Source organism: Apiospora aurea, assembly GCF_038362705.1.
Source record: "Apiospora aurea strain CBS 24483 chromosome Unknown utg000004l_segment0_segment0, whole genome shotgun sequence".
NCBI lineage: Eukaryota > Fungi > Ascomycota > Sordariomycetes > Amphisphaeriales > Apiosporaceae > Apiospora > Apiospora aurea.
In genome coordinates, this window is record NW_027117391.1 from 807,529 (window position 1) to 820,956 (window position 13,428).

At 37.9% G+C, this 13,428-nt stretch overlaps 1 protein-coding gene across 1 annotated transcript; it reads left to right on the forward strand.

Annotated features, from left to right (window-relative positions):
• Positions 1-9,956: 9,956 nt before the first annotated feature.
• On the forward strand, positions 9,957-11,808 carry PG986_005069 (phosphoglycerate mutase-like protein; the record flags this gene model as incomplete). The annotated part of the gene is made up of 4 exons (XM_066841291.1): positions 9,957-10,075; positions 10,129-11,089; positions 11,169-11,548; positions 11,616-11,808. 4 exons carry the CDS (start codon positions 9,957-9,959, stop codon positions 11,806-11,808), a joined length of 1,653 nt encoding a protein of 550 aa, XP_066701153.1.
• Positions 11,809-13,428: the final 1,620 nt, after the last annotated feature.

Consider the following 13,428-nt stretch of genomic DNA (forward strand, 5'->3'; position numbering starts at 1 on the left):
AAGTCGTTTCGGCCTTTTATTATAACTTTTTTTTAGGCCTACCTTTCTTTTTTATGGTTAATTAATCGACGTATACCTTTTTTTCGTATTGCGCGACTTTCGCCGGCGCGTTTTTTAGGTTTTCGGCCGGCTTTTATTAGTTATATTTAAACGGCTAGCCTTTTTACTTTACTAAGTAGTATACTTAGTCTTTCTATTTTATTTTATTTCGCATTTCTTTTACTTTTTACTTTTCGTCGGCTTTTAATTCCGGTATTAAGAACGCTTTATTAACCTTCGCCGTTTATAGTTTTAATAATTAAATAAAGAAAATATTATAAAGCCGGGCGTATTTCTCGGGCAGGGTTAATCGGTAAGTAAGGGTTCCGATACGCTTTAAAACTTTAAAAGGTCCGATAAACTTAAGGGCTAGTTTCTAGTTTTAAACTTTTAAGTTTTTAATAAATAAACCTATTATTTAGCCCACGCTTAAGGTTAATAGCTTATAATAAAAGTTATAATATTTCGCTTATTTTTCGATCGCTTTTCGCTATTTTTTTTTATTCCCGCCCGTAGTTCTTATAATTTTAATAGCCGGTCTTTTACCGTAAGGGCCTTTTTAAAAAAGAGTCGTTCTTAACGAATATTCGGAAATCCGGCTAATAACCGTAAGTTACCTCGAAAAAGGAAAGGTTTATCGATAAATTAACGGTTAAATTAATTACGAAAAAAGTAATATATAATAAATTTAACTATAACTCTAGCTATTTCGTTACGTAATAGTATAAATAGGTTTCGATAACCTAGTTTATATACTTTATTTATTTATCGGTTTATAAATAAAATATTATCGAATATTTTAATTTTACTTTATTCTCGTAGTTTAACTCGGATTAAAAAGCACTAGTAAAAATAGCTCCCCGGTTTAAAAGCAACCCTTTTAAGCTTTTAAACCAGCACTTTATTTTCTCGTAAAAGAGTTAAGCTAGTTTTACGGCGTTAATAAAAGTTACCACTAAAAAAAAATATAGTTTAATATATCGGTTTATTATTATAAAGATAGCGTTAACGGCTTTTTTATAATAAAAAAACTCCGACAGGCCGGTAATAAAGTCTATACTATATTTTCCCTAAAGCGATTTAATTACGGTAATAACGTGAGCTTATCGCAAAATCGGTAGTATTTCGTTTTTAAGCCGAGGTATACCGAACAGTTTTTTATATATTCCGCTGCGTCGTTTTATAACTCGAGTTAATAAAACTTTTTTTTTAAAAGCTATATTATTAGGTGGCGCTTAAAATAATTATTAAACAGGTTATTATAATAAACCTATAATAACTACGCCCGTAACGCTACTTATTTTAATATATAAGCGTTTTTTTTAAAGTATATTAAACTTTTTTTATAATTAATTAATCGCGGTTCGGGTTAATTTTAATTACGAATTATATTTTATCCTTTTAATAAGTTTTATCTTATTTTTAAGCTCGTATAATAAAAATCTTTAAATTTATATTAATTTAGTTTACTAAGAGGTCTTTTTCCTAAGCGAACCCTTTTACCTTTCGCCGGGATATCGCCTACGATAAAACTATGCGTTCCCCCGTACCTCGCGTTCCGTATATCGCCTAAACTAATACCCGTAATTTACTTTTTAAAGGTATAATATTTATTATTAATTTTCGCTTTAACGTTAATAATAATATTAAATTATTTTTTATATCGGCGATATAATTAAGCTATTTCGACGGGTTATTAACCGGGTTACTTTTTCTTAGCCGATATATAATTATAAAATTAAAGGGAGCTAAATATATATACTATTATGTTTAGCGATTATTTAATTTCTTATTTTTTATAAAGCTTTATAAGTTTTTATAATTTAATAATACTTTAATAATATACTTCGCCCTTTTTAAATAATATCTTTAATGCTTAAAATATAAAACGATCGCTAATATCTTTTAATCTAAAGTTTTATAGTTTAATTCTAACCCCGAAAACTTTTTTAAAAAAAAGAGATTAAGTACTAAAGTCCTTCGTTACCTTTTTAAAAAAGGTTCCGGCTATTACGAACCGGGAGGCGTTTATCTCGAGCTTTATCGGCTTTTCGAGGTTAAAATAGGCTAATAACGGAGTTAGCTAAAAAAACTGTTTTAAATACTTAAAGGCTTGCTCCGCGGCGCTATTTAACGGGAATAAACTCTCGTTTCTTTTAAAATCACGCCCTTTTAAAAGCTTTATTAAAAAGATAGCAATTCCCGAATATCCCTTTATAAATCGCCGGTAAAAGTTATAAAAGCTTAAAAAATCCTATAGATTATAAATAAAATTTAGTATAGACTATTCTTGAATAATATTCACCCGTAATAAGTTTATCGATACTCCTTTTATAAAGATTCGATACTTTAAGAATTCGAGCGAGCTTTAAAAAAATTAATACTTAACGCGCTTAACGTATAAATCCGTTTATATTAACCTTTTAATAACTTATTATACGTACTTTTTATAAGTTTCTTTATTAATAAAATAAATTAAAATATTATCCAGGTATATTACACAGCACGTATCGATTAATCCCTCGAGGCACTGCGAAATATAATGCTAAAACGTAATTAAAGCGTTAATAAAACCTATAGTTATTATTAAGAACTCGTAATAGCCGTATCGAGTACGAAACGCGGTTTTCTATTTATCCTTTAATTTAATACGAATATAGTAATAACGTGGTTTACCACTACGCGACGTATATTACTTGGCGACGTACTTTAATTTAATTTTAATATAATTAAACTTTAACGCGTAATACTTTTATAACTATAATACTTAATTAATCTTAAGAAGATCGGATAGTTTTAATAATTTAAGCGATACGAAACGAACCGAATTAAATAAGTTAAAAAGTAATAGTAAAAGCTTATAATATACCCGAATTAATTTTACGTTATCGAATTTACGGCCGAACTTTAAAACTCGAAATTTGACCGAAACGACGTAAAATAAATCTAATTAAAAAAGAGGTATTTCGTAAATATATAATTAATTTAAATATCTAAGGAATACTTCCCGATTTCGCTAGTATAAAAAATATAGCTAATCTTTTACCGCGTCGCGTAGTAGCGACTATATTAATAAATACTAGGTTAAGCGCTTTATTAATCGTAACTCGGATTTAAAAATTAAAATAAATCGTTAGTACGATTATTAAAAGGTTTTTTACGAGGATTTTAAAATTATTTTTGCTTAGTTTACGCTAGTTGTAAATATAAAAACGAAATACGGGATTATCGACGAAAATATTTAGAATTTCGACGAGACTAGTTTTATAATAAGTATAATCGGGTTAATACTCGTTATAATACGCGCCGAGCGGCGTAGAAAAGCGAAATCGGTTTAGTTTAATAATTAAGAATAAGTAACGGCGATTAAATATATTAATTTGTAAGGCTAATATATTCCGCCGTTTTTAATCGTTTAAAGTTAATATTACTTCGCGAATTAATCCCGCGAAATTAATTTACTAGGCGATTAAGTAATTAAGCCGACTTTTAATAGTTAAACTAATAACGAAATAGGCTTAAACTAAATTAAGTATTTCGATAAATATACTAGATTATAAACGAAAGGTCGCTACCGCCTCTTAATTTTCGACGGCTACGAGAGCTATATTTTAACCGAATTCGAAGTATACTATTAAAACAACGATATTATTATTATTAGTATACCTCCCTATTTATTATATTTATTTTAACTTCTCGATATAGTATTTTATTCGCCTTTAAAGCGTATTTATTCGAAAAAAATCGAGTTATTTATTAAAGCTTTTATAAACTATATTATTAAGCTCGAGTTTTTTATCGCTTTTAAAGCCGCGCATTTTACTATTTTTACGGAAGTTAATATTAAATCTAGATTTAGCGTATTTAGTTTAATACTTTATAACCTTAACGAGGTAATTAATAAACTAAATGTACGTTTTTAAACGCTTATACTTATCCTATCCCGTTTAAGGACGGTTAGTACCTACGACCTTTAAACGTTGTCTAACCCTTAATAAATAATTAAACACTCTATTTATATTAAAAAGAGGGTGTTTACTTATTAAGGAAGCTTTTCGACGCCGATTTTAAATACGGTAAACTAAATAGCGAAGGGTATAATTAAAATAGCTTATAAAATAACCCTTATACGCGATAAAATATATATATTAAAGGAGGCTAATTTAATACTTTTTAAGCGTTAAAGAGTTAAAAAGTTGCGAGTTTAATTTAAAGGAGCTTTTATTATTAAGGAATCTTAATAATTATAGGACGAAAAGGTAAAAAGGAAGTATTTAGCGCCTAATAAAAATAAAAATAGGGGTTCGTCGAAACGAAAGGCGACTAGTAAAAGGCGTTATAGTGTTTATAACGAAATAGGTTATAATGCGCGAATATATAAAAAGGATATAGAATTAAGCGAGGAATCGAATAACGAATAGTTTTAATTAATTTTAAGCGTTATGATTAAATTAATTTATATAAAAAGGTCGAGAAGTGGAAAAGGTGCGTCGCTAAGTAATATACGTCGCGTAGTAGTAAACCACGTTATACGTAAAAATATATAACTTATTAATCGACGTAATCGATATTACGCGAAATAGGGCTCGAAATAACCTAGCCTCCTCAGCGAAAGTATAATTAATTATATCTACCCTTAAATAAGTACTTAAATCGATAAATATATAAACCGGGGCAAAGCGCGATAATAAGGTAATAATTATAATAAGGGTTCGTAAAGTTTTAAATACCTTTACGATTAAACCAATAATTAAAGAGGGTACTTTTTCGTTTAAAACCTACGGTTATTTCCCGATATATATTATATTAGCGCTATATCCGAGGCTATATATTTATTAACGTAATAGCCTTTTTTCCCGTATCGGTAATAAATAACTTAGGTTAAATTAAGACGATTCGCGGTATTATTAAATAAAAGTTATATATTACTTAAATAGAACGGTAAAATAGTAATATTTTACCGAGTTTTTAAAAGGGTTTATTTTACGCTATTTAAAGCTCCCCTCTTTAAACTCGATAACGTTTTCTTCGTTTCGAGACCGTTTTTTTAAAGTTAGCTTAGTTTAATTATAAAGTCTTCCGTTCTTTATAAAAACGGGGAGGATTTCTTATCGTTATTTCGCAAAGTCGATTATATTATTATATCGATTTAAAAAGTTATCGTAGTAATTTATAATATTTTAATGTAGGAATAAAAGGAGTTTTTTTAAAAAAGTAGTGTATATATTTTTTATTAAAGCGTTAATATATTTAGCTCTTTAAAAATAATAAATACTCGTAAAACTACCTCGGATTTTAACGTAGAAGCTAATAAACTTTTTTAGCTATAAATTAATTATAACGTCCTTATTAGCGGGGCTCCGGATTATTAATTTCGTTTAAATCCGAAAAGTTTTTTAATTACTTCGTAATTATTTTACCTCGTTTTTTATAAAAGATTCCGTTTTAAGCTGGAACTATTATTTTATTTTTAATGTTATTTAACTACGGGCGTATAGGATACGCGCGTACGAACGTCGATATAATCTTAGTGCCGCCTTATAGATTATTTCTAATTCCTCGATTTAGTTCTCTTATTACGCTCGTATAAAAATTAGGCTTAATTATTTATAATAGAATTTAATAGGCTTATTAAAATTTATATCCGAGTTATTAACCGATAAAGCTTTTTCCGTGTCGTCGCTAAGGTAATTTAAGTTTTAATCGCGCTTATCGAGTGCCGAAAAAGTATCGCCGCTATTATTTAAAGGTAATAAGGGCGAAAAAGGGTTTTTATTATCCCCCGTATAATTAAAACGTGGTCGCTAATTATTAAATTCTTTAAAACGTTATTTAAACGAGGTGCAGTTCGTTATAAGCTATTTTTTTTATAAGCGTATTCGAGAGGATTCGAAGGGAAACTTTTCTAGTCTCGTAGTGCCCGAAGCTTTAATTATAGCGTCGTTTATAAGCTTAAAAGGATCTCTTTTTTATAATAAATTTAGGGCGTCTTTAAAACTTTTTTTACCCGGGTTTAAATTAAAGAGGGCGCGTTTTATAAAAGCTTTACCTTTTTTTCTCGAGGTTAATATCGTTATTAAGTAAATTATTATAAAAGCGTTAAAATTATAAAAAGTATACGAATTTAAGTGGTAATAATAAATAAAAGGTGGTGAGAAAATAAAGTTAACGCTTATCCTTTTATATTTCTAAGGGGCCTAAGTTTTTATATATATAAGGCGGCCGAGTAGAGCCGAAACCGGTACGTAAACGCCCCGTTTATTCTACTCTTATCACATAGAAACTTTTTAAAAGTATTAATACACTTTAAAATAATTACCTACTCGCGGTTAGCGGCGTTATTATATATTAACGACTTATAAACGATAGGTTTAATTATTATAATCCCTTTACTTAACGTTATTAATACTCCTACTTTATTAATATTAAACTTATAAATAAAGGGGATATTCGCAATAATCTTATTATTAAACCGATCGAAAAAGAGGTATACGGCCCCGTTTAAAGTATATACGAGACGCCGAAAGTCTATTATTTTAATACGTACAGCTTTAAGGGCTAAATAACGCTTTAAAAATCGGTTAATTTAACGCTTTTTAATACGGTGCTCGACCTTTTTAACGAGTAAAAGGCGTTAAACGTATATACGAAATAACCGGTATATTAATATATAATTTAAACCGGCCTAAAAAAGGGCCCATTTTATAAGGAAAGTCTCTTCCTTTAGGGTAAAAAGTTAAAGGGCCTTATACTTCTCCTTTTTAATAGGGTTCCCCTAGATCCGGCGGTTTAGGGTACGCCGGCTAATATTATAATATTTAGCGGCCTAAGCGATCGATATATTATCGAGCACGGCCTGGATAGTTTACGCAATAGTCACATGGCGCCATCGGCAGTATGTGCGAAATCAGCCAGTCAGGTGAAATCAGAATATATTAGGCTAGAGAGGAAAAGAAGGAAGGAGGAAAGAAGGTCAGCTCTAATACGGTGCGAAGGGTAAAGTAGTGATGTGTGGGGCACTGCATCGAGCAACCAATCAATCCACGTGCATCGGCCCTAGCGGGGCCTAGCTACGTGACTGCAATGCGATCTTTTTTAGTTATATTAGTGTTAATAAAAAAAGGGAAAAAAGAGGAAGAGATTAATTTACTTCGATTGATAGACGAGTGAAATTTAACCCCTTTATATACTATTATTATTGCTTAGGGGCTCTAGAATCATCTGAAATCAGGAGGGGGCGCGAGGGGGGGAGGGCGCCAGAGGGGGTTGCATCTTACCTACCAACAGGGAATATCCCTATGCAGGGTGTGTAGGGTCGCGAGACGGTATAGGCCTCAATACTGTTGGTGAGGCCACTACTCGGATCCGTTGACGTTCCACGTTTGAACACTCCATTCCACGGCATTCCTCACATTCCTTACTTTGGGTGTGTGTGTTGATGAAATACCTGTGTCTGGCATTGCTCTTCTGGAGCTCTTCGTCTGGTTCAATGGTGGCAGTTGTTACTGTCCCAATTGGCGAAGCTGGTGTTACTTTCCAGTTGTACGAAGAGTCCATGCATCATCTTTCGGGCGCGGATGACGGTTCGGAAGAGGTAAAACATCAGATCGAGAATATCAGGCGGATCCATGTGCCTATCGCCTTGGATGCTCGCGGTTTTCCCAGTCACGCTGATGAAAACGTATTAGTTATAGCCCATCCAGAAGAGAGGAAAGAAAAACCAAAATAGTAAGGGAAAAGGGTCGAAGTTGGGTATTTGAATCTATATAGACGTGTAGTTTTCGTCATTATTGTGATGTAGACATAGACAGGGACATTCTGTCTACCCTGACATACACGGGTCACTCCTATCTTGCGCTGAATAGGGGTAGTTGGTACTGCCTTCTAGCACGGGGTTGCGACTCCCTTGCGGGATATGAACTTGACCTCACTGCAGTCTGAGAGTAATACCTCCATGGATGGTAGTGTGACGCCCAAAACTAAGCATATTTGGTAGATTAATCACGGCCACGGCCTACTCCGTGGTTTCTGCTCGGTTTTGTAGGTCCGGAGTTTTTGCATTGTTGAACTCCCGATCGCTGTGCGGGCGACTTGAAATATGCAATACCTCTGCTTTCAGACTTTTTATTGGATGATGTAACTTTCGGGCGTTCTAGGGGTCTGGTGCTTACTTTGACGCATGGATCTTGATCTTGAACTTTGGCTCGGCTGGTCTAAATCCTCTGTGTCGGCTTCGGCTGTTGTGATTGTCAGCTTTGGTTACTGGGTACCGTATCCCGTGTCTGCCAGGACTTCTTGTGCCCATGAAGGAAATGAGGTTGCAGAGTCGGGTTTTGACTTACTAGTGGTGAAGGCTTCCAGGTCGGCAGACATCTACTTGAAGTTCTTCTTCGATTTTAGCTTTGGTCTGGTCGAGTTACACCAGCAATGATCGTATGCTCGCGGGGTTTGGACATCTCTTCTCTCGGTACCTTGAAGCCTTTGCTTTTACGATGGGGGCAAATGAAACAAAACATACTGCTTTTAATGTATCTGAGTGAGCCGGTTGGTTCCGGGAGGTTGTTTGATCGCTGCCAAAACTCCATATGATTGCATCAGTGGTCGTCACCGTGTTTAGGTCACTGGCAGATCTCCTGGCGATGACGATGTCACAAACTTGCATCGTTGATTGGTGGTTTTTGCAAGATATCTACGCTTGTACCTGATGCAAATACGCACAGCAATTGATGGATCTGACAGGTCGCTGGAAGGCCTGACCCTTGGGACACAGTACTTGTTTAGCAGCCAACGGTTTGCCGAGCTGTGGGGTGGAAGGAAGCCAATTAGCAAATACGATGTCCCATCCAACACGCCGGCAAGACCGTTGGACGAAACATTCGGAACCCGGACGTCCTGATTGGATGAAGATTGCCAGAGGTCACAACGATGGTGCACAGGCCCAGGGGCTTGGTTGATTAAGCTTCTGGCCCCCTCAACCCCTGTAGCACCACCCGAGCGATCAGATGGGGCAGTGAAACAACAGCCACTTTCAGAAAACCCTCACAGAGGCACCCATAATTCCCTGATTGATTGTGTACGTCCGCTATCGGTTCGCAAACCAATTGGCCGTTGCATTAGGTGGGTGAATTTTACCATGCGCAGTGTTGGATGGTGAATCGTCCGCGAATCGTGCAAGGAGGGGTTGATGTTGGCTTCGATGCCGCTCGGCGGAATCGTACGTAAATAACCCCGCCTTGATCCTTCCGTGGCTGCACCTCTTACGAGCGGCCAGCCGTCGGTGCCCATGCGCTTTCTGATGTCCCGTAGGATACCGTGTGAGCCGTGAATAACACTTGACTTTCTCTGTCAATAATTGCTCATCATGTTGCTGGTCCAATGGAGTCTAGCCAAGCGCCATGTCTCGTTACCACGGCACGCACGGAAGCACCCGAGCTGGTACCTGCCTGAGAATGTGGTTTAATCACTTGATCACCTACGCAAACGGTACTAGCGACCTCTCACTAGCAGCTGCGGCATATGCAACCAGCCCCTCGACTGCAATGCACCTGTGCAGTATCCAGGTGCAGCATCAGCACTACCTGACTGCTGCTGCATGATGAGGGGCTACATGGGAAACTTGGAATGTGCGCGGGGTTGCCATGTAGCCCGGGTCAGAACGGCACGTCCAGCATGGCATAGATGCGGTCAGATAGATGGCCTACGAGCGCATATAAACTGTACATGGCATGCTTCTCGAACCGCCATAACTTTCGAAGTCTCGGGCCAGCATTGGTCCAATTACCCTCGAGTATTGGCATGCCGTAGAGTTCGTCCGACGATAGAAGCTAGGAGGAATACTGTATCGAAACCCAGCCACCTGTGACGGGCCAATTGTCTTCAATCCGTTCCTGCCAAGATCAGATCAGCCATCAATTGCCATGCAGAGCTTCCTGTCTCTGTCATTGGCACTGACTGCCCAAGTCGGTGCCATGACTATTCCGGCAGAACCATTCGCTGGCTCTCCCACCTCGGACATATACCCTCCTCCGGGCAGTAAGTCTGCCGCTCGATCAAATGAAAACGGCGACTGACACACACCCCTCTGCTCAGCTTCCGTCAACACGCAACTCTTCCCCCTGAGCCCGTCGTGGGCTTTGCCGGGCCCACACCCACCGGCGTAGAGCCCGCCGCCGTGCAGGCTGCACCACTCTACCCCTACAATGACGGCGATTCCTCCTCATTCCCCCTGGTTGCGCCAAACGCCCATGGCGCCGGTGTAGATTCCACGTTCAACATGAAGAGATCTTGGGGCAACCTTTCGCCGTGGTACTCCGTGCCTTCCGCCCATTACGGCCTACCGGACGCCAGCCCGCTCATCCCCGAGGGCTGCACTATTACCCAGCTCCATCTCCTGTACCGACACGGCGCCCGCTATCCCACCAGCGACGCCGCTCCCGCTCGCTTCGCCGAGAAGATCGCCAACGCCACCAAGTCCAAGGGTGGGTTCGAGGTCTCGCACGATCTCAAGTTCTTGGCGGATTGGACCTACAAGCTGGGCGCCGAGCTACTCACCCCGTTCGGCCGCAGCCAGGAGTTTCTCTTGGGCCTCGAGCACCGCCAGCTATACGGCGAGCTCCTCAACAACTTCACCGCGCAGGGCGCCATCCCCGTCTTTCGCACCGAGTCCCAGGACCGCATGGTCAAGACGGCTATCAACTTCGCCGCCGGCTTCTTCGGCGTGCCCGAGTACCAGGACGAGGTCAACATCGAGATCCTGGTCGAGTCGTCCCACGTCAACAACTCGGGCGCGCCCTACGACGTATGCCCTAACGCCGACGAGAAATCCAAGGGGGACATCGGATCTGGCGTCGCGAACAAGTTCGCTAGACATGCGTTCGATGCGACGCTGGCGCGGCTCAACTCGCAGATATCGGGGTTGGAGTTCGACGACAAAGATGTGGTGGCGATGCTGGAGCTCTGCTCGTACGAGACGGTTGCTCTTGGGTACTCGGCGTTCTGTGGACTGTTTAGTGAGGAGGACTTCCTGAACTTTGAGTACTACTACGACCTTGTAAGCATCGCGTTGTTATCCTACCTACTCATTTTCGAGAAGATACACAAGACTGACCGCGGCATTTCCTTCTACACAGAAATTCTACTACAACAACGGCCCCGGCTCCCCAGTGTCAGCCGCCCAGGGCAAGGGCTACCTACAAGAATACGTCGCCCGCTTCACGCACGAGTACCCGGCGCCCTACTCGGCGCTGAACGAGACCTTTGACAACTCGTCGACCTACTTCCCCCTGAACCAGTCCATCTACGCCGATGCGACGCACGAGGTGGTGGTGCTGGACACGCTCACGGCGTTCAACCTGTCGGCGCTCTTCAAGGGCCCGCCGCTTAGTCTCAAACAGAACGAGCGGCGCAACAGCTTCTCCAGCAGCAGGGTCGTGCCGTTCGCGACGCATTTTACGACGCAGGTGCTGGAGTGTCCGGCGTATCAGCCTACGAAGCAGATTCGGTTCCTGGTGTAAGTTTCCACTCCGCTTCCAATGCTACCCAACAAGAATAGGTACTGACAAACCTTCTTTTACCAGCAATGATGCCGTCCTGCCAATTAACGAATCGTACCCCGGCTGCGAAGCAAATCCCTACGGCCTCTGCTCGTTCGACAACGTAGTTTCGGTGCTGCTAAAGCGGATCGAGGAGATCGACTTCAACTACGACTGCTATGGAAACTACACGGCAGAGGCGGGCGTGGATTACAATGGTCGAGCTCCGCGAGTATAAATCTTGGAGGCCTGTTCTGATTTTCGTAACTACTTAGAATAAGTTATACCTACTTAATGTAATGATGCCTCCAATCATACCCTTGAGGTCTTCTCGCAAAGTATCGTAGAATGTGAAAGCTCCCAAGTCTACTGTAGCTATGGAGAGTAAGTAAGATGCAACCCCCTTTGGCGCCCTCCCCCCTCGCGCCCTAATTAAAATAAGTATTCGTATATAGAAAATAATAATACTTATAACTCGATTAATTAACACTTATTGTATTTTACTGTACATTTCGGCATATGCGTATTACAATTAATTCCTCTTTATTATTAACTCGATTTTAATCGATTTTAAATGCCCCTTTATTATTACCGGCGCTTTTTTTCGGCCTTTTCCTTAGCCGACCTTTTTAAACATCCCTTTAAACCTCTTTAATATTTAATATATAAATAAAGCCTTTATTAAGGTCCTCATCGACCTTTCTCTTCTTTTAAACTTTTATTTTCTTTAGATTTACTTTTAAACCGGCTTTTTCTTACTCTAACCGGCCGATCCGGGCCGTTAAATCATTAACACTCTTACCGAGCTTCATTTACAGCTACCTCCTAATGGTATTAGAGTATATCACTTCCTTACTAAACACCGCTATTACTAAATTTTTAACCTACCGGCTAGTCTTAAGTGTCACTATTTACCCTAACCCCTTTTAAGTAAACCGGCGTATATCCTCGGCTTTATTAACGTCGTTAATAATTCAAAGCATAGTAGCTTTTTTAAGCTTATTATTTATCGATTTACTTATATTAATTAATTAAAGCCCTAATATTAACTAATTATTAATAATAATACTAAAGGTAAAGGTAACCTTTTAAACTTTATTTTAAGCGCGAAGAAAGTTTCCTTTCTTAACGTTGCTATTATTAATAATAACGCACGTTAAATTAAGCTTCCTTCGAAACCTCCTTTTTAATACCTTAAAATAATTAATATTTAAAGGCTAAAGAATATAGCTATTATATAATAGTAAATAAAAAGAGCTAGACTTTAACCTTTAAAGCTGCTAATATAAAGTCCTCGTTAATATAATTACTATAACCGTTTAAAATTAATAACCTCTATTATTCGGGGTTATTAAGTGAAGTAAGGGGGATAAAAATCTTTTTAACTACTTTAAAATAATAAGGTTAAAAATTTACCCCTTAAGGGGAAGCCTTAAAGGCTTAGCCTTTATAAGGGTAATTAACTTTATTATTATCCTAAGGGAACCACTATTATTACATCGATTAACCTTTAAAAATAATTAAAAGAGATAAAAACTCTTCGAAAGCATTAATATATTTTAAGATAATTACCTATTTACGGTTAATAACGTTATTATATATTAACGACTTATAAGTAATAAGTTTAATTATTATAATCCTTTCACTTAATATTATTAATACTCTTACCTTATTAACGTTAAACTTATAAATAAGAAGGATACTTACGATAGTTTTATTATTAAATTAATTAAAAAAAATACACGGCCCCGTTTAAAATATATATAAAACACCGAAAGTTTATTACTTTAATACGCACAGTCTTAAAAGCCGAATAGCACTTTAAAAATCGGTTAATCCAGCGCTTTTTAATATAGTG